Raw genomic sequence first — 21,662 nt, forward strand, 5'->3', positions numbered from 1 at the left:
GTGCATCCGAGTTCAGATCACTTTCCAGGGCGGTCACAGTGGTGCACTGTGGGATATCGCCTGGAGGCCAATACAGTTAATTTGCTGCCACACTAACCCTAATCCAACATAGCAATACTGATTTCAGCGCTACTCCCCTTGTTGGGGAGGAGTACAGAAACTGGTTTAGAGAGCCCTTTATATCGATATAAAGGGCCTAGTTGTGTGGATGGGTGCTGGGTTAAATCAGTTTAATGCTGCTAAATTCGATTTAAATGCGTAGTTATCCCAAGTTAGGACCTGGTAATTGACCACAGTTTTTCAGAACAGTTCTGGTAGTAATTAGATATTTGATAACTCTGAACACAGGTATGAACCAATGTAGTACAGGAGACCATTCCTTTGTTTTCCAGATTCACTCTTGCAGCAGATGTTTGTAGTTCGGTTTTTAGGATCTATGGCTGTTCAATCAGATGATACAAATGAGGTGATTTATGAAGCTATGAGGCAAGTGTTGGCTGCTCGTGCCATCCATAACATCTTCCGTACAACTGAATCCCATCTAATGGTCACCACCAAGAGTCTCAGGTAGAGTAAAATTCTTAACACTCTCAGCCCTACTGTTCTGTTTTCCATCTGAGGTATCTATAGGCGACAGGGTGTTTTTAAATACACCACCTTCCTTTCCCCAAAGGGTAGGAGATTTTCACATATGGATCTCTACAGACAGAACAGCAAAAGCCCCACTGTTACAGGCATAATTTTTTTAATTATAAAGCCAATTGTGTCACTACAGTGGAGGAGGTTCTAGCATCCACACTGTAACCATTGCCTTTTGTAACAGACCAATGACTGGGCCTGCCACTCAAATCTCTTTAGAGTGAGACTATAAATTCTAGCAAACAAATCCAAAAGTTGCTCCAGTATCATCTAAAAGTTTGAAATTGGGGGTTTCTCCTTACCTGGGTGGGCCTCAGCTTCTGGGACTTGCTGTTGTAGAGGACTCCAGCTGACGCAAGTTAGAAATCATCCCATCCAAACTTTCCAGATGCAGTAAGGCTGCGTGTTAGTTCATGAACAGTAGCAGAGAGGTCTAGAAAGATCACCTCTGTGCAGACACTCCTCCTTCACTTTGAATTTGAAACACAATACTGCAAAATAGATCACTTGTCCAGTTTTATTGCGTCAAAGCTGCCTTCCCATCAAAACTTTCAGATAGGTGAGCCAGTGCACAAGTCAGGGCTCACACACACACACATATCAGAGGGGTAGCTGTGTTAGTCTCAATCTGTAAAAGCAGCAGAGAATCCTGTGGCACCTTATAGACTAACAGACGTTTTGGAGCATGAACTTTCGTGGGTGAATACCCACTTCGTCAGATGCACGTAGTGGAAATTTCCAGGGGCAGGTGTATGTGTATGCTAGCAAGCAAGCTAGAGATAACGAGGTTAGTTCAGTCAGGGAGGATGAGGCCCTGTTCTAGCAGCTGAGGTGTGAAAACCAAGAGAGGAGAAACTGGTTCAGAACTGTGAATGGCTCACACACACACCTGGGGAGAAAAAAACCCTTTTTATTTTGGGTGTTTTTGTGAATTTGATAATGTACAAGTACAAACCTGTGTAGTACTAGTTCATGGCACATAGACTAGCCAAGTTTCCTGTGCCATCAGAAAGGCAGCATGGCCCAGGGCAAAGGGCACTGGGCTGGGAGTCAGGGGAGCTGAATTCCATTCCTGGCTTTGCCACTGACCTACTGCAAGACTTTAGGCAAATCAATTCAAGTGTGTGCCTCAGTTTCCTCCTGTGTTAAATAGATATAATGATCCTCTTTCTTTTGTAAAAGATTTAAGCCAGTAGCTCTCACACTTTTGTACTGGTGACCCCTTTCACATAGCAAGCCTCTGAATGTGACTCCCCCTTATAAATTAAAAAATTTTTGTATATATTTAACACACTTATAAATGCTGGAGGCAAAGCGGGGTTTGGGGTGGAGGTTGACAGCTCGTGACCCCCCCCATGTAATAACTTCACAACCCTGAGGGGTCCCGCCCCCCAGTTTGAGAACCCCTGGGTTAAGCTATATGGCTGAAGTCATTACAAAAGTGCTCAGTATTCTTACTTAAAACTTTTTATAATTGCAGGTTAATAGATCCTCAAACCCAAGTTACACGAACAACTGTAAGTAATTCTTCATGTTGATAGTAAAGTTTAAATAATTGGAACATCTCTTTGTTTCCCCTCTGCACTGATAACATTTAATCCCAGAGAGGATTGGTCTCCCAACCTAGTGGAGCTTTTGCTAGTTTTAAAGCTCTCTAATATGCTTTTCCAGTTTGAACTTGCCAGTGTGACGCAGTTTGCTGCCCATCAGGATAACAAGAGACTGCTTGGTTTTGTGGTCCGTGTCATGGAGTCGCTGGGGGAAGAATCCATGAGTGCGAATATTTTTGAGAGCAACACAGAAGGCGAAAAGGTCTTGTGTTTTATATTGTATTTTTTATACAGTTTTTTAAAAAAAATTAATCGTAGTGTCAGTTTGCCTTTTAGAAGCCTCTTATAGGGGGAGTGTTACAGAAACAGAGTCAGATGGTTTCCTTTATTCTTAATCTAATGATTGAGGGACATGTGATGGCATAAGACAGCACATAGGAACTTATGTGAATGCTGATCCTACTTTCTATCTAAGGTCTTAGGAGTCAGTGTCCAGCACCAATGCTGGCAAAAGCAAGGTTGTCACCTGTATTGTGACAGCTACGTTTAAGTTGTTGTATGCAGTACAATTGTAGCTGTCAGTCCCTCGCTCTTAGAGAGAGAAGTTGCATAAGGTAATTTCTTTTATTGGACCAATATGTAATCGTGAGAGACAAGCTTTTGAGCTGCCCGGAGCTCTTCTTCCGGTCTGGGAAAGGGACATCCAGTGTCACAGCTAAACACAAGGTGGAACAGATTGTTTTGCATAAGTAATTAACACACATTCTAAGGGACCATTCAAGCCCTGAAAAGCACTGTGTGGCTCAAAAGCTTCTCTCTCTCACTAACCAGCTTTGGACCAATAGAAAATCTTCCCTCACTCATATTTTCTCTCTAACTACCTTTAAGAAAACATGAATTGTGGGATAGTTGAAATAGATTGACAGCGGAGTGGGAGTGTTAACTCACTTCCTACTCTCCCAGACTTTACAACTTCTTATAGAGAAGACAATGCAGAATACCTCTCTGGTTTGATACTAATGGATACAGCTGCACGAGGTAACAGAAGGCTGTCCAAAAAACTAGTAAAGATGGGAGAGACCAAGCCCACCATTTTGTTTTGCATTCTTAAGACCACTACTGATGTGGAAGAACTTTTTCATTCGTAACTAAGGCCCCTGCCTCCCAGTTGATGTGGGTGTTTCTCTGTCTCCTGTTGAAGTTGTTCAACTGTGGATGAATAATTAGTCATGAAAGCAGGGAGACTGGAGCTTAGTCTCCCACCTCCCAGGTACGTAGCCTAACCACTGAACTACAGCATCATTTTCTCTTGCCCAATGACCAACTATTTATCCAAAATGGAACAGCTTCAACAGGAGAAACTGGGGGGAGCCCACATCCGAATAACCCACAACTCAGTAGTTAGAGCTCTGGTGAGAGATGGGGAGAAGATTTGATTGAAGAGGGTCTCCCATCTGCCTGAGGGGGCAGACTGAACCTGGGTCTCCCTGATCTTATGCAAGTGCTTTAAGCATTGGGCTAGAAGTTGAGGTGGTTACCGCCACCACATCCTCCAGCTGTTTTGTGCAGAGTGAGGCAGTGCTTAATCCCTTCACCCAGGAAACAAGTTAGGTGCCAGGTTCCTGCTTGTGAATCATAAGCAGAGCTCGGCACCTCCCTACAGCCTGGAATTAGGTGTCTATCTCCATGAGGGAGTGGTTCTTAGGATACACCGCTCTCCGCCTAGTGTGCTGGTTTTTTGTGGCTCTCCCTGTTCTTTGTACAGGGAGTCTAGATGCCTGGCTTAGGCTTTGTGGAGCTGAGTGGTGTTCTTGTGATTTCCCAAGCATCTAAAAAGCTGAGTGGCATAATGCTTTGGGTCACTAAGGGTCCATTGAAGCCACTAGTCTTTCCATTGACTTCAGTGAGCACTGGAGCAGATGCTAGCTTTGTAAAATAGACAGATTTAGACATGCAGTCCTATAATAGGCTTCAAGAGAAATACTCCAGCTATACAAACAGTCTGAGATGTATGAAGCATCAATGAAAATTCATAGTTAGTTTCTAGTAAAATTTTAAAAATCTATGCTAAGTGTACTCTTTTTTTTTTTTCCAGATTTGTTATGCAATAAGCTTGGGAAAGGAAATTATTGAGGCTCAGAAGGTGAAGTATACTTGTTTTATTTTGATTTCCTCTCACCAATCTGTCATTGTAAATTTGACTGGACTGTTTGGCTGTCTTACAGTGTATATAAAACACAATACGATACAAACTGAAGACTGCTACTGCACGTTGAGCACGGACATGCATTTAACTCAGTCATCAGCTAAACAGTACACATTTACATTTAATCTGATTCTGCACCAACATAAATCGAATTTAAATAGATATATGCAATTGTCCACTGCAGGGACAAGTTTAAAAATAAGCCCTGAGTTAGTGAAAAAAGCACCTAAAAATGAAAAATTGAGATTTCTGCACTAATACTTCACAATAACTATTCCCAACTCTTCTCCGCAGGGCTGTAAAGTTAGGATGTGTGTTTTCTACCCAAAATAAATGAAAGTTACAATTGTGAAGATTCATATCAAAATCTCATGATTTACCAAAATTTTCCTACACATTTCTGGTGTCACTGGAGTTCCAAAGCAAGTTAGCTGTATCAATAGTTTACCCTGTTTTCTGGGAGAAAGGGTACTTTGCTTATTATGTAAACTCATTTCTTCAGTGTTAAGTTACCCACAATTTTCACCAAATATTTCAAGGGCTGGAGTAGTAATTCTAGGCAAGAGCAGCAAATAAAAGCTCTAATCCTGAAAACAGTCATGCATGTGTCTAATTTTGCACAAGTAGTCTCACTGTACTGCAAAGTTGAGGCCAAAATCTCATTTACATATATAGCTATATTTTAAAATGTCATGCAGAGAAGCTCTGTATGCTAAAAAAAAGAAAGATACCACAGCTTGTTGAATTTAATGTTCATTAACATCTTCATTTCAGGATCCAGAAGCACTAGCTCAGTTAATGATGTCCATGCCGCTAACAAGTGATGGCAAATTCAAATTATTGAATGACCAATCAAAAGAGGATGGAGCCATACCTGAAGAGAGGGGGGAAGAGTCAGAAGCATAAACTTTTTATTCCTTGTATGTTGGTTGGGAAGGGGGAAAGCAAGGAGTCTTTTTTGCAAAGATCTCTGGGTTTCAAATGTTTGTGCACACCCTGGGCCACATTCTGTTTTCTCTTATAGTAATGAGAATAAGGAGTTGAGTGTAGTTTCTCTGGACTTACAGTGGAGTGAGAGCAGAATTTTGCCTTCTGGGTTTGTTTGGAATAGCTGACAATCTTTTGTGGAGTGTTTCAACGTTAGCGCCTTGATGCTGACTGTTCCAAGCGAAGGATTAATGTCACATTCTTCAGATTTATACACTTTTGGTTAGTTTGGAGGTGCTGATCACCTTATCATTGACTTCAGTTGGAGTTGTGGATGCTCAGTCTCTCTGAAAATCAGGCCCCTGTAAAAATTTTGTACCTGTAGTGATCAGTAATTTCCATAGTTTGCATGATACACTATATCTGAATGAAGGTTAAGAAAAATGCACTATTTACTTTATTTTCAAATGAAGATTTTTAGTTTCTAGTGTACTTTAAGTGTTACAAGAATTTATCTTTTGTCCTAGCCTATTTACAAAACTATTTGATAAACACTAATTTTTTCCTATTAATCTATTTTTCTATTGCACCTAGAATAAGCTTACAAAATAAATTTAAGTGCCTATTCATCTTCATAGGGACCACACTTACTCAATTACAGAATGTATAAATCCTGGATATAACACAACTCCTGGATTTATTAGTTTTAAATACAACCAAAATGCAAACAGAATCCAGAAACAGTCAAGGAATTTGCATGTTTGTGTGTGGTTTTTATATGGTTAAGCTTCTTGAAAGTAGCAGCCAGGGATAACGGTCATAAGTCAGTATGTTTCTTGTGTTAAGTATGGTTGTAAGTTAACATTAATTTTATGGTGAAATATAAAGTCTGACAGTCTGCAAAAGTCTTCAATAAAAAAAAGTTTACCAATAAAATGCTAGATTATAAGTCTGTGTGTTTGTGACTGGTAACTTGCCTGAATGGAGGCACTTTGTGCAGTGGCTAGGGAGTTTTCTCCAGTTTCATTGCAATAAGTTATACAGGACTTGCTTATGGGGGTTTTGCCATTTTGTGTTGCGTAGTCAAGAAGCAGCTGGTCAGTTGGATTACTGAAGACTCTATGCATTGGCAAATACTTTAAAGATAGACATCACAGGAAAACCCATACAGCATTGGTTCATGCTGTTCTCTATCTCTAGTTTCATTTAAAAAACTTAGTTGGAACAGCTGATTGAATTAAATCTAAATTTCTTTTTGAGCACTTAAGAAATTAGCTTTTCTGATACTAGTACAGGGATCGGCCACCTTTAGCAAGTGGCGGGCCAGGCCGGTTGGTTTTACCTGACACGTCTGCAGGTGCGGCTGATCGCGGCTCCCATTGGCTGCAGTTCGCTGCTCAGTCTATGGGAAGTAGTGTGGGCCGAGGGATGTGCTGGCCACAGCATCCCACAGCCCCCATTGGCCTGGAGCGGTGAATCGCGGCCAGTAGGAGCCGCAATCGGCCAAACCTGCGTATGCGGCAGATAACCAAACCAGTGCGCTCAGGTGCTTACCCTGGCGGGCTGCGTGCCAAAGGTTGCCAATCCCTGTACTAGAGAGCTTATGGTTAACTAGAACAAGACAAGGAGGCTAATCTTCCAAAATCTTTGCAGATGCCCGTTTTGCCTGGAATCAGTATGGCAGAAGGCCAGACACCCATCAGTCATCACTGAATGTTCGAATGTGAGCACCATGCAAGTTAATTATAATTAGAATGAAGTATTAGTTCTCCAACCCTCTGTGTATTGATTTGCTCATATTACTACTGACACACAAGCCACTGCTCTGTAAGAACAGTCACACTGTTGGTGTGAGCATGGGCCTGCTAAACCCAGGGTTGTGAGTTCAATCCTTTAGGAGCCACTTAAGAATCTGGGGCAAAATCAGTACTTGGTCCTGGACTCAATGACCTTTCAGGGTCTCTGCCTGTTCTATGAGATAAATATAAATATATGGAGATACAGGATACCTATTTATGTAAATTTTTACTAATGGAGAACTGAAACTGGAGAGGACACCTGTTACTGAAGACAAAAATCAAGGAATGATGTTCTCAAAATTACATTTATTAACTTTCTGTACACAATGTACTCTACTCACAAAACCAAAAAAAAGACTGAGGTAACAAAATACCCTTTTTGTAAAATGAATTAGATAATACATGTTACATTTGGTCCTTCATACCTGAGAAATTGAAAATGGTTGTCATCAATGGCCATCTGATGAAAAGTTCAAATTTCCCTCCAGCTTACAGAATGCAGTAGGATCTCAGGAATCTGCACTTCAGCAGCCTACGGCTATACACTGGAAGCATATTAGCTGCTCACTTAAGTGCAGATGGGTCAGCTGTTAGTGGAATCTCTTCCCCCCAACCCAGCCAATGGAAAGGGTACATGAGATTAGTCCTGGCTTTCAGTAAGTCCCTGAAATCAGACTAGAGCACATACTAGACTCCTCCACCAGTACTAGTGTTGTGGGGGAAGGAAAATGGGGGTGGGAAGAGGTACTTATAAGGCTGGGCTCTCACTGCTGCTTGATTGAAGAATATGACAGCCAATCAGGAGAGGGACATGAGCTTTTAAAAGAGCTGTTGCTACACATCTGTTTCCTGTAACACTTAGCCCACCCACAGGAACAAGTGGAAGATGGCAGCTGCTGCTTTCTTGCTAGACAGGCAGCTTTCAGCAATGCCCCCCTGTTCCTGACTGAAAGGAAAAGGGGAGCTAAGAAGCTGGTCTATCAGTCCTCAGCAAAATGAAGCCAGCTGTGGCCATCCTTGTTCTCTTGCTACAAATGGCTTTTCTAAGATTCTCCCTTCTCCAGCCCAGAGCCTCATTTCCATAATTGTGCCCAAGCTGCAAGAGCTGCTGGACCAGGTTCTCCCTGTAGTAGCACCACATGCAGTTGTAATCCCTAGTGAAACGGACGAGTTTAATGTGGAGCTCTCCCCCACTGGCACAGGTGGGAGTGTGCCCCACTACTCCAGCTTGAAACTGAATGAATCCATACAATGGCTCCCTCCATTAGTGAGATTCTACTGCATAGTGAGATGTTCCAAATACATTAACTACAATCCTATATTAGCGAGAAGAGCTATATCATTGTACATATGTATATATTCACACATACATTACACATCCACATAGGCTACCTCTAAACAGGGTACTAAAAATAGCCTGTAGTCCTTTCTGTGGAATTTCGGTCATCAAAACCACATTAATCTGTTAGCTGTGTACAGAGCAGGCATATACACTATCCAAGATTAACCGCAAAGTATTAAGGGTTTGTAATAGCATTCTTCCAAATTACAGGGCAAAAGGGAAAAGTGCAGACTTTATTATAGCGTAGGTGTGCCATGAATGTACGTGTTTACATTAGTCAATCTACAGGAGAAGTGAGAGAAACTCTAGCTATAGATTCTTCAGACCGCCAAGAACCTATGAACTATATGACTGAAGACTGGTCTAGAACAGGGATATATGTATATGCACATACAGGAGCAGGGAAGTTAGCAGTAGTAGCAGCAGCAGCACTGCTGAAAATGTTTGCTATGGGCCCAAAGAGGTCAAACTAGACACACACAATTAAAAATAATTACAAATTAAGTATGAAAGTCTCAGTGAAATAAAACAGCACTTCAAACAAATACAAATTAGGATATGCAGCACTCTTTAGAGCCATCTCGGCAATTATGACAAATCGCAAATAAAGGATTTAATGAGTGTAGCCAAGTAAACGGTTTGATGCTTCTGCGTCATGTTTTCAGCATTAGGGAAAAAAATTTCATGCCAGTCTGGTCCCTTCAGTTTCAACAAAACATCATTTGTCCTAGATTTCTACATGAATCAGTGACTGACGGGGGCAAATATCAGGTGTGTCACACCTTATATTAGTCATATATACATAATCAGTGACCAGCTTTGGAGTAATTATGAAATATTTATAAAACAGCATCTTGCACTGTAATTAAGAGATGAGGCTGGCAACTGTGGTTCAATAAAATATACCATATGTGCCAAAAAACTGGAAGTCACAGTTAAACTAACAGGTGTGTTATTTAGCTAGCAAGATAGTTTTATGTTCTGGATGATTAAAACATAACAGTACCTTTTCATAATTAGTGGTAACTGGCACTTAATTTTAAGGTAAGACTAGCCATTTGCGTGAGTCAGGAATCTGGATAACTACTGTCTAACTCTTGCACAATCTGCAAAACTGTAGCAAGCACATGTTTAAGTTGTATGGAATTCTCACAGTGTACAGCAGCTTTTAGAGCCTGCAGTGCAATTATTGTTGATCATAAAGCATGTAAGACTATGTTTGGACATCACAAAGGGTGCAACAGACCTACAGACTTGAGGCTGAAACTTGTGCTTAGGTACTACAGCATTCATGAAATGTAAGTTTACTTAATATTCACAGACACCCATTCATACAGTGCCTGGTCATAAGAGGAAGCGCTAATGCTGATTTTCTCTTCTCTGAATTTTCTTACTTTTGTAGATGAAAGTCAGGCCTTCAGTGTAAACCTAAAGCAGTTTCATTAGCGTAGTCTCTCTACCCCCGACCCCACCTTCTTTGGTATGAAAGAAAAAAAAGGCAGGGAAAGTGAGCTATTGAAGGGGCCCTAAATCCCCTTAGGTCAGCTGCTATGCCAATGGATCAGTATCAATGAGGAATACTGGCTTTGTGAGATATGCTAACATTAATAAGGGTTTCTGAACTATGTATTAGTCTCAATTTACATTCACAAGGTATGCTGAGCATTATTATAGTGTGATATGTGACTATGGTATTAGGTGCCACATATACTCTGAATATGATGCTTTCCCAGCACCCAAATTATTTTTCAGACAAGAGATACTAGAAATGCAAATGTCTGTCTGTCTTTAATTGTTTTTCCTGGTTAAAAAGATCAAAATGCCCTAGTGCAAACCATGGAACAAAGGCCTACAAGGTTTTTAAGTGATGTTTTAAAGTTAGGGATGCAAGAAAACATTTGAAATCAGTGAATTACTAGTTTTGATCTGCACTTCTGTAACTTAAGATAACGGTTGTTCCTAACTCAAGGTTTTACATGCTACGTTTCAGCTCAGACCAAAATTTTGTAAATAATGTAATAAACTCCTGAAAAAACAGGGTTTTCCAAAAGAAATATGGACAAAAACACAGCTATAGTAGCCTGCTGGGTACTGCTACAGTATTGTACCATTTCCTATCCATTTTAACACAAGAGGTAAATCAAATCTAGGATTTTATCCCTACAAAAAGTTATTGGCAAGAACAGGATAATTAATTCTGATAGCTCATACAAATAATGCATACCAGCAATATCATTTCACAACAGGATCTGTAGGTGCAGCGGTGGAGAGGTCTCCATTGCTTGTTTTAACAGATTCTTCTACAGAAGAAAAAAAAAAGTTGAAACTGATGTGTTATATTTAAAACAATAATTTGTTTTAAGCAGACATTATAAAAAGCTTGCTTGCTGTATGCCAGGAGCGTTCCAGTTCTAGTCTCTTGGCTGAGAAACCCTTACTGACTCTGCAAAGCACTTACAGGCACAACTTTGCTCCTGCAGTTAGTCCCTGTCAATAGGACTACTCAGATGAGCAAAGCTGGAGTGCTGGATTGCTTTGCAGAATGAAGGTCTAAAGACTGAAGCCTACGATATTGCTTCTCACAGCTAAACTTTCAAGCCTTGACTACTGCAGAACACACTTTGCACACGACTGGCAAGTTTACCATGACTATGAATACTTATTCAGAGGAATACTCTATATAATTGTGGCTGGTTAATTCAAAGTTACCACAGTATTTGTCCTTTCCTATGAACTTTTTATTTAAGTCTAAATAGTAATTTGAGCATCTCCACTCAGAGTGAATAGAAATTTTAAAATGTACATGAAAAACTAATGCTATTTCATCCTAAAAAAAAGTTTCCTTAGTGAACTTGCCAGCTTCCCTTGGTAGAAACAACAACAGATCCTCTCAGGACGGTCCCCTTGATCTGTTTACTCCCGTTATGTTTCTGGCAGACTTACAGTGGCACAGCTTATGTACATTTTTTAAAAGAAAACTTGTGTGTGTTTTTAGCGAAAAAATCATAACATCTGTGATAAGAACCTACCAGAACTACAGACAAGAAGTTTATGTTGTATTATCTCTAAAAGAGGCATTTCTGGCCAAATGCTACTAATTCTGTTTTCAACTTCACTACATTCACCTGTGTGGGATTAGCTATAGCAATTTTCCTAAATCCCTTGGGACAACCATATATCTACCTCACAATCCTTGTGAGCACTTTTCATTTTTTAAAGAGACAGGCTTTCAACCACACATGCTAACTCTCCCTGCCCAAGAGCGACTAGAGAAATTTGTGTGGTAGGATTATTCTCCTGACACTGAATATATAATACGCCTATTAATGTCAATTGGGCACTTCACCTAAACCATGAATTGACAACATACTCCCTAAATCCTATTAGCAGAGGCAAAATACATTGTGAGCATCTGCATGTTAGAAGTATAATATGTTCAAGCTTTTATCTCCCTACATGTTGCCAATGATCTCTGTACAAAGTGTTAAAAATAGTTCCTTAATCACAGCTAAGGCAACAGTTTAGTCATGGGAATTTTCAGAATAAGTCATGGTCAGGTAACGAGCCATAAACAAAAATTCATAGCCTGTGACCTGTCCCTGATTGTACTATAAATACCCATGACTAAATCTTAGCTGTGGGGCCACTCCAGCAGCAACCAGTGGGGCTGTCCCTGAGGCCAGCTGCTTGGGTGGTCCTGGGGTCAGCCACTATGGCCGCTGCTGAAGTCACAGAATCTGTGACTTCTGCGACCTCCGTGACAGACAGAGCCCTAATCACTGCCACTGAACTGTAGCTAGTAGCAATGATGAATAATTCAAATGGAATTCTTTCAAAAAGAGTTTATCATAAAAACAGTAGAGGGAAGGAGTATAACATTACCAAACTGGTGATGGTGAGAATGATAATGCATTTAGCCCATTAAGTGATATTACTGTTATTTGCCTTCCTCCCTTATCACTGGCCTTTGGGCTCAGTAGTCCATCTTAAAATTCACTCCACTCCAGATATCACCACCATCAGGTGTCCTTGAGTCCTGAATCACTATTAGGTTCTGACAATATCTGGAGTTCTGCTGAATCAGCTGACAGTAAGAAGAATGTAGTAACACAGGACAAGGAGAGCGCAAGTCTTTGAGTCATACTGCACAGGAAACCACAAAATCCTAATCAGGGTCTCTCTGAAGACACAAGAATGTCAAGTTCTAAAAAAGTTCTACGATATTCACTAACCTTCTCTCTCTTTCTTTTCCTGGTTTTCTTCTGCTGCAGTTTTGTCTGCTCTAAAAAATATTCTTGCACTGCTTAGTGAGAAATAAAGCAGTTCAAACTCCTAATTAAAAATATTGAGACAAGAAAGAGACTTTCAGTAAGCAGTAGTATATCACAGAATTATTATCTACAGCATGTGTGAACGGGATCTGCAGAAGCACTTAAGTGAAAGTCAATGGGATTTGTGCTTTTAAGTCACTTAGGTGCTTTTGGAAATCCTACTTTATACCTTGTTCACATGTGTTTTGCAAAGCACTTAGACTGGCCAAAAGAACTTTATATTAGTGTATTAAATAGATTAAGTCTTGGGTCACATGTATTACTTCTATGCATTTGAATTACTGATTTTCCATGTTATCTTACAGATATAAGGGATTGTATTACCTACATAAGGCAGAAAGAATTGTAATTTTTTGTGCCTTGAAGTTAAAACTACTATATTTCAAGACACTGAATAAGGCTTGCCTTTCCTTGGTTTGATAGCTGAGACATTATTCATCTTCACAATTCACAGAAGTCATAATATCCAATGCTACGAACCAAGCTCCTTTGACTCTCTATACACAAACATATCCATCAAATTATTTATTGCTACCTACCTCCTAATTCCATAGTCAGTCATTCTCTCTCAAGTTAGCCATCTACTGTAGATTTCAGCTCTTAGGAGCAAGGTATCTCTCTTCTAGCACATCTTAAAGCACCAAGCATGCTTACAGCATTACATGTATAATTAATACCACCCAGCTCATCCCTTCTTTTGAGGGGGGTATTTTTTTTTGTGCTAGGCAGCAGGGAATAGTTTAATGGTCTCTACAAATTCTTGATGGTGCTTTCTATAGCGCTAATAACCAACTGAACCAAGACAAGCAAATGTGGAGTTCAATACAAGTCATAGAACTGGAACCATAATGTACCTGTAAACAAACTTCCAGTCGCTTGTGGGTAAGGTTCATAGTCTGTAGTAGCTTTTCATCTTGACTAGTTGATTGCACATTCTGTTGCTTAGCTACCGCTCTTATCTCCTTCACATACTTCTCCCTGACTGACTGGAACCAGTGAAGTGAATCAAACTCCTGGTACTGATTCAAAAGCTTTAGAATGTAAGCCACACCTGCAGTCATTAACAAACCATTTACCAAAGTCAAAGTGAACAAATGCAGGTACATATTCTATATATACCCCCTTGAATATCCTTTAATATTAGTATTGCGACTACTCACTTTATATGCTACATTACAATTAAGTCTTAACTATGAAACTACAATAAAGAGCAAGTTTTACTTTATAAAACATCACAGCTAGATGTGCTTTTATGCATGCGCCCCTGAAAATAAAAATGTTGAAATAAATAAAATTGCTAAAACACCCAACAAATGATGAAACAGACTTGTGTAAAATTCCATTTTCCTGTGGTGAAGTGTGGTCTGTCCTAACAGTGCGCACAGAGAAGTAAGAGAACTAAGTACACAACATTGAAACTGGAAAGCAATAATCTACACAAGTCCGTCATGCTGAAGTAAGGACAACTCAAATTTTAAAATCACAAATAGTGGGCAATGCTAAACATAAAAGTTATGGCAAATTATTATTTTGTAAAGCCTTGCTCACGCCAATTGACTGGAAGACTAGACACTATGCTCAAACTTACCCATGGCAAAACCATCATCAGTGAAAGCTGCTCCACCTTTGTTCTTTTTATTCAGCTTCTCTTTACAGCTAATTGAATGTTCTACAAAGTTCAGAGTCTGAAACGAAGGAAAGGTAGTTGTCCCAAAGAATGTCATTTCAGGCTTGGTCTACACTAGCACTTTTGTTGGCAAAACTTGTGTCAGGGGTGTGAAAAAACACACCTCTTACTGATGTAAGTTTCACCGACAAAAGCTCCAGTGTGGACAGCGATAAGATGACAAGAGAGCTCTCTCTCGCTGGCACAGAATGGTTACAGGGAGACCTTACAGCGGTGCAGCTGCAGTGGTACAGCTGCAAGATCTGTAGTGTAGACATAACCTGAGAGTAAGATTTGGTAAAATAAAAGGTGGTCACATTTGCAGTTTTGTCAGTTGTAAAATATAATTACATCCAAAAACCCAACCTAAGTTCTGAGTCCCTGATTTATAAGGGTTTTGGATGGACAGCCCATCCGTTTCCTAGGCTCTGGGGGAGATGGTCAGCTGAGGATTGGAGGGGTCTGAGTTTGCATAATATAATTAATAACGTATGGTATAATTTTCATTATATTTGCTGGTGATGTCAAGTGCTTTACATTAATATAAGGGACATAGAATAGGAGCACAGAACAGGTGTCCAATGGAGGTTTAAGTGACGCTAAATATAAACAAAATAAATGACTTTTCTTAAACCTAACCCAAAGATCTAAGATGTTTTTTGAAAGCTCACTAAAGACAGTGTTTTAAATTAGTATTGAATTACTCACAGGAAAGTCTCATGCAGTTTTATTACTGTTTAGATGGAGCTACACCTTCATATCATTGTAGCACTACCACACGATGTACGTGTTTTAGGTGAAAGGCCAATTCTCTTCAATCACCCAGTGGGCAAACCAATAGTTTATTAACACACACACCAGAGTGGTGCATTCATTACAATGTAGTTCAATATAGTTAAATGCTCAAAAAGATATTTAATGACGCTTTCTGAAATGCAGCCGTCTCTGAAAAACAGCTGAAAGACGTAGGGAGAAGGAGAGAAGCATTCCCCCAACTTGTTTGCATATATTCATTCATTATTTTTCTAGACTTTCCTTGGATTATGTTGCCCCCTTTTCCTCATTTTCATCACTCATGATGCCACCTCATCTTCCACAATCACAGCTGGAGGTTCAGCTACCTTCAGCTAATTTTCTATTATAAAAGCTAGTTTTGGAATAGTGAACAGTTCCCAATTTTGGCCTTGATCCTGCAATCAATCGAAGTGGGCAGAACCCTGCTGAAGTCAGTGGGGCTCTGCATGGAGGCAAGGATGTTGCTGACCAGATCCAACTGCAGGATGAGGGCCTTAGAGTTTATACACTAGAATTTGGAGTTAAAAGTGGTTAGAGGTCCCCAAGCTGCTGCTGAAAGGACACTTTTGGGGAAGAGGCATTTAATCTCATTGCTTTTTCTCCTTTCATCACGTATCCCAGATGCCTCTCTTCTCTCTCCCCCATTAAGATTCCTCCACTGACTTAATTTAATGGATGGAACGATTTTTTAAAGTTACTCTTCCAGTAAAGAGGTCCCATCTATGCACTGTTGGGAGCTGGTGCCTACGTCGGCTTGAATAGCCTACTACACATGTACTTGTGGTTTAATGCTATGCATCATAGATCAAAAAAAAAATTCACACCAATATATGTGGCAAAAATACTAACCAGTGGGGGAACAATAATGTAAAAGTTGCGCAAGTGCATATTCTTTGGACTGCGGAATTCGGGAGCAAACACGTCGACAAGCATTTTGAAGTACTCTGTCCCTTCTGCAGAATTACGTGTGAGATCAGTGAGGACAGAATCCAACTGCCTGCAAAGAATGAGAAGATTTCTTATATGATCACTTTCTGTTGCACAGCTCTTCTCCTTGTTCATCACTAATAGTTAGTACCCACCTATAGGGTTTGGAGGCAGTCCAATGTTTGTTGCTGGAGGCTCCAGGAGTAGACCAGCCCCTTCAGTCCAGGGAACCAGAAGAGCTGTTCTACGGTTGTAGAAACACTCCAGCAACTGATTATTAGTATTAAGACAATTAGGTACAATGTATTGAATAACCTAAAACAATCGTATGTCTAAATCTCCCTTAAGAGAAAAATTACCAAAACACAAAATGGAATTTATCAGATTGCCAGGGTGGCTGAATGAGGAAAGAAACTGCTAACAGAAAGAAAATGATTAGGTAAGAAATTTCTCATTCTGTTGCACAACTTCTCTCCTAATTCATCACTAAGAGGAAGTAGCCAACAGTGAATCTTAGAAGTGGGGATGGGGGGGAAGAATATCCAGAGTTTATCATCACCACATTAGAATAAAAGACAGGAACGGAAAGATTTCCCCACATACAAGGCAAGAAATAAGGTAGAAACCAAACCAGAAGCACCCTCCTACCAAAGGCTTTCCTCTGCAGACAAATGGAAACTTACTTCACAACTTTTCAGATGAGGCTCAGACACGTTTTCCGCCATACTCCTAGAGATTTCTGTGGGGGAGGGATATCTCAGCGGTTTGAGCATTGGCCTGCTAAACCCAGAGTTGTGAGCTCAATCCTTGAGGGGGCCATTTGGGGATTGGTCCTGCTTTCCCAGATTCTTAACATGCCAACTGGTGCAGGAGTCTAACATCTTGCCTGCAGCAACTTTGAGGCCCTAGAGCCTTGGCATTTTGGACAGAGTGAGCTAAACAGGGTACCCTTGGCTTTTGTACTCCATATGCTTGAAATCTATCTTTTGAGCACTAGGAATGTCCATGTATGCCATAAACTTCCAAAGGGATGGCTACAAGTTAGAACAAAATTTTAGCTTAACATTTGGTTTCAAATCAGTAGTCTGTTCTCATTTGGATCTTATGATAGCCTCAAAGGAGACATCTACAGAAAATAATCTATTTAATAATGCTTCAAAGGGAAGATATTTTAGAGTACCTTGCAAGCCACCAGCATCCTGGCCTAGAAAAGTCCTGCAGATGAGGGTTTTTTTAATTTTGGCTTTGTTTGTTTTTCGGTAGTGCGTGTGTGGTATACCTCTACCCCGATATAACGCCGTAAAACAGCGGTCTGGCAGATGGAGCAGCTTTACAGCGTTATATCCAAATGTGTGTTACCGCAAGTGGTTCCTCTGCATCTGCCCGTTACTTGCTGCGAGCCTCCCCACTGACCCCCGCCCAAGCTCACCTCCACTCCGTCTCCTCCCACAAGTACGCTGCAGCTCCGCCTCTCCTCCCTCCCAGGCTTGCTGCGCCAATCAGCTGTTTGGCATGCCCAGCCTGGGAGGGAGGAGAAGCAGAGCTGTGACGCGCTCGTGGGAGAAGGCAGGGGCAGAGCAGAGGTGAGCTAGGGCAGGGGGGCTGCAAGTAAGGGGGGGGTGCAGAGGAACCGCTCCCCGCCCCAGCTCACCTCCGCTCCACCACCTCCTCCTCCCATGAGCACGCTGCTCTGCTCTGCTTCTCCTCCCTCCCAGGCTTGCTGCGCCAATCAGCTGTTTGGCATGCCCAGCCTGGGAGGGAGGAGAAGCAGAGCTGTGACGCGCTCGTGGGAGAAGGCAGGGGCAGAGCAGAGGTGAGCTAGGGCAGGGGGGCTGCAAGTAAGGGGGGGGTGCAGAGGAACCGCTCCCCGCCCCAGCTCACCTCCGCTCCACCACCTCCTCCTCCCATGAGCACGCTGCTCTGCTCTGCTTCTCCTCCCTCCCAGGCTTGCCACGCCAAACAGCTGAATGGCGCAGCAAGCCTGGGAGGGAGGGGGGAGAAGCAGAGCTGCGGCACGCTCGTTGGAAGATGCGGAACGGAGGTAAGCTGGGGTGAGGTGCCCTGAGGAGGGCCACAGCAAGTAACAGGGGGCGCAGAGGAACCGCTTCCCACTCCAGCTCATCTCCGTTTCCTCCCCTGAGCACGCCGTCACCGCTGCTCTGCTTCTTCCTGCCCCCTCTCTCCCCCCCAGGCTTGACAGGCCAAACAGCTGATTGGTGTGACAAGCCTGGAAGGGAGGAAGAAGCGGAGTGGCAGTGGTGCACTCAGGGAGGAGGCAGAGGTGAGCTGGGGCGGGGAGCAGTTCCTCTCCCTACCCTGATACAACGCGGTCTCACCTATAACAGTGAGATTTTTTGGCTCCTGAGGACCACGTTATATCGGGGCAGAGGTGTAGCTCCTCTATCAATTTACAGGTGGAAGACAGCATGCTATTTATCCTGGTCTGAGGACCTCTCAACCAATGAGAAGTGTTAGTACAAATACCTCAGTTGTAGAAGTCACTTTTTAGATGTCCACATGATAGATTGCCTGCCTGCTCCCCAAGGCTGGCTAGTTCAGCTGTCTGGCCTGGCAAGCCCATAAGTATTGTAGGAGCAGCCCCATACCACTCAGGGCTTTACTCAGTAACAGGATCATTTTGAACATGGGAAGGCATTTCTCACTTAATACCATGATGGTGGAACTTCATGGGGAGCAGAATCCTCAGAAGCCTCTGTTCTGGTCACAGGCTGCTTGAAGTGCTCCTTACACTCTAATGAGCAGCCAGCCAGCAGAGAGTGACAGGGAGCAAGAGAGGGAGAGAGAAAACCCTTTCCCTGGCAGAGCAAGGTTTTATTACTATGATAAGCAGGCGCAATTTCCATTCTGCTGCTGCCTGAAATCTGCACCCCTTTCCCTCGTTGTGAGTGAGGGTTCTTGGACTGAAATTTCCACTATGCAGCAATCCAAGGGAGGGCTTCCTGGGAAAGATAGGCTTTTCTGCAGGGCCAGACATGCTGTCGGGTGGGAAAGGGGCAGTGAGCTTGATACAGAACACAGAGACTCTGTGTAGGAGAAAAGCACCAGCAAACATTCTCTCGAGTGAACAGGGTGGTGAAGTCAAAGGAGAGAGGGTTTGACCCTGGATTTTCACCCCACTTGCTCATTAGTAACACTAATTGCTGCCTTGCAAAAGGTGATGCTAGCTTTTGATTTTTGGGATTCCAGAATCTCAGGGTTTGCTAGACCTTCCCCTGAGTATGAGGAGAATGCCCCAATTCCTAGAGGAAAGAAGGGGAATGGTGTAGGAACCCCACTTCTTTCCCCAGGGACCAGAGGACCCACTTCAGTATCTGGAGGATGGGACTCTGGGATCATTTGGGAGGAGGGGGACGGGCAGACAGTTCCCTCCTGTCTTTTGGAGGACTTACCCCAAGCTGGCTGGATAGCATCCTACTCCTCCTTAGACTCTGCATTAGAGTTGACGCTCTTGGGATGGGGGGACCTGACATACCGGTCCAGTCTGAGCCCCATGCCCTGACAGAGAACAGGCAGGGCATAATTTGCCCTGTGAAGAGCCTGTAAATGGTGCCTCGCATGGAAAACATTGCTTAGATTTAGTCTGCTGTTTTCAGGATAGCTCTGCCATGCCTGAATGGGGCAGAGGTGTCCTGGAGAGGAGGGTGCTTCACTGGTGGAGCTCGGTGGTTGAAACCATCTCACTGTCAAATACTCAATCCAGGGGAAGAAGAGGAAGAGAAAGAAGATAAATTGCTGCCGCATGAACAAAGAAAGAAGAGGAAACCAAACCACCAACTTGCTCCATTGCTAGAGACAGAAAATCTAGAGGCCTGATCTGAAGGGCTAGGCTTAGTCCTGGAGCCTCCAGAAACAACACTGGACTGCCTCCAAATTCCATAGTTGTGGGGTATTAACCATTACTGGTGATGCAGAAAGAAGCTATGCACCAGAAAATTATACATATACACTCTTAAAAAGTTCAGAATTCTTGGAATACATTTTCTGGAGATTCACTCCAAGCAAAGAAAGCTCCCTTCAATGACAATGATGTAGGGAGAAAACGAGTGCAAAGTTTTATTAGTTTACATCTCAAATCAGAAAGCGTATTGCAAGGAAATAAGCCAGACCTGTATAGCAAGTTTGACTGCACTAAAGGTTGTGGAACTCTATGGCAACATGGTAAAACTCTCCTTGACCTCCTCAAAACACCACTCTAACTCTCAATTTCCACCTGGATGAAGTGACAACAAATCTAGTATTTACTCACAGCAGAAATGATAAAGAAAGCTCATGTTTTGTTAACTGGATCTATAGCCAGCTAATAGGTGAGCAGAATACAGTTATATCCACAGACTTAGAACAAGAAGGGGCTTATTTCAGCAGCAGGTAAAGAGTACGGGCTATAAAGCAGAAGATTTGCTTGTTTCCCATCCATAGCCTCAAAAGCGCAGTTTAAGGTTCAGTTTTAAGACAGGCTTTGATAGATGACTATCAGAACGTTTTGGCAATTGAGATATTCCCTGTACCCATTGTTGGTCACACTCTGATGCCTTTAAACAAGAAAAGAAAACCAACAGAAATCTAAGCTTGAATCACTTAAAATACATCAGTGTTCAGAACACATTTTAGCAAGTGTGGTTCAGATAGGCCACCATCAGCTATTGCTATTCTCTGGATGAGAGAATGCTTTTGAGAAGAGCCCAATATAGTTGAAAGCAATGGTTTCCTCCTACACATTTCACCAGCGTATTCCAAATGGAAAATGCTCATTTTCCTCCATTCCTTCCACTACGCAAGCCAAGGTGGCCAGGTGGTGCTTTTCCCAGAGTCCTCAATGATATCTGAACAGGCCTTGGAATAGGATTAGTGAAGCGGGTTTGTTTTTAAAGTCTCTGTAACCAGAAAGGAGATTTCTAAAAAACTTAAGACATTTACAAGCTAAAGAACTTTCCTCATCAAATGACAATTTTACAGAGCAGCTGAGTTCCAAATGGATCCAATTGGTACAAATCTCATTTTCAGTTTAGCATCTTTAAAGCAATAGTGCCTATTGTTTCTGATTAAACAAAGACATTTTAACTCTTGTAAAGCATTTGAATTTTTTAAATAAGAAAGGCACGAAACACAAGTTTAAAAACAAAGACGCTTGCCTCCCCACATCTCAAAACACATTGTCGGGTTACCTGGCTGCTTTTTGTGTTTCTTCTGAGAGTCCTTCTTCTTTCACTAGTTCCTCAAAATTAACAATATCTTCAAGGTCAGGAACAAACCTACACAATTATTGTGTGTTAGGTTTACATTTAACTGTAGTTTACTCACTGATGCATCAATTAAGTTAAATTATGAATAAATTACACAATGAACCACCCTTGCCTTCAAGGCTCTGACACTGCTCTGCGTACATCTTCTCTCTCTTTCTCACCCAGGGTCTGTTAATTCCACTACCAGCCTTGTTCCCTTCCTATCTTTCTTCCACAAGA

At 41.9% G+C, this 21,662-nt stretch overlaps 2 protein-coding genes across 8 annotated transcripts in view; one reads left to right on the plus strand and one right to left on the minus strand.

Annotated features, from left to right (window-relative positions):
* The window catches only part of APPL2 (adaptor protein, phosphotyrosine interacting with PH domain and leucine zipper 2), a 224,854-nt gene extending 218,583 nt beyond the window's left edge, over window positions 1-6,271 (plus strand). For all 4 annotated transcript variants that reach the window (XM_075068758.1, XM_032787258.2, XM_075068756.1 and 1 more), the window contains 5 exons: window positions 393-567; window positions 2,120-2,156; window positions 2,311-2,451; window positions 4,285-4,332; window positions 5,170-6,271. In XM_075068758.1, the coding sequence (XP_074924859.1) occupies window positions 393-567; window positions 2,120-2,156; window positions 2,311-2,451; window positions 4,285-4,332; window positions 5,170-5,301 (533 nt within the window). In that variant the 3' untranslated portion in view covers window positions 5,302-6,271. The remainder of the gene's footprint in view (window positions 1-392; window positions 568-2,119; window positions 2,157-2,310; window positions 2,452-4,284; window positions 4,333-5,169) is intronic.
* Window positions 6,272-7,407: 1,136 nt separating this feature from the next.
* WASHC4 (WASH complex subunit 4) overlaps window positions 7,408-21,662 on the minus strand; it is a 69,529-nt gene continuing 55,274 nt past the window's right edge. For 2 of the 4 annotated variants that reach the window (XM_032787254.2, XM_032787256.2), the window contains 6 exons: window positions 21,366-21,452; window positions 16,105-16,252; window positions 14,383-14,479; window positions 13,649-13,845; window positions 12,696-12,795; window positions 7,408-10,763 (listed from right to left, as the gene is read on the minus strand). In XM_032787254.2, coding sequence (XP_032643145.1) covers window positions 10,696-10,763; window positions 12,696-12,795; window positions 13,649-13,845; window positions 14,383-14,479; window positions 16,105-16,252; window positions 21,366-21,452 — 697 coding nt within the window. In that variant the 3' untranslated portion in view covers window positions 7,408-10,695. Of the gene's footprint in view, window positions 10,764-12,695; window positions 12,796-13,648; window positions 13,846-14,382; window positions 14,480-16,104; window positions 16,253-21,365; window positions 21,453-21,662 lie in introns of those variants that run through there. The other 2 variants (XR_012656409.1, XM_032787257.2) reach the window with 2 other exon arrangements.

Source organism: Chelonoidis abingdonii, chromosome 1, assembly GCF_003597395.2.
Source record: "Chelonoidis abingdonii isolate Lonesome George chromosome 1, CheloAbing_2.0, whole genome shotgun sequence".
NCBI lineage: Eukaryota > Metazoa > Chordata > Testudines > Testudinidae > Chelonoidis > Chelonoidis abingdonii.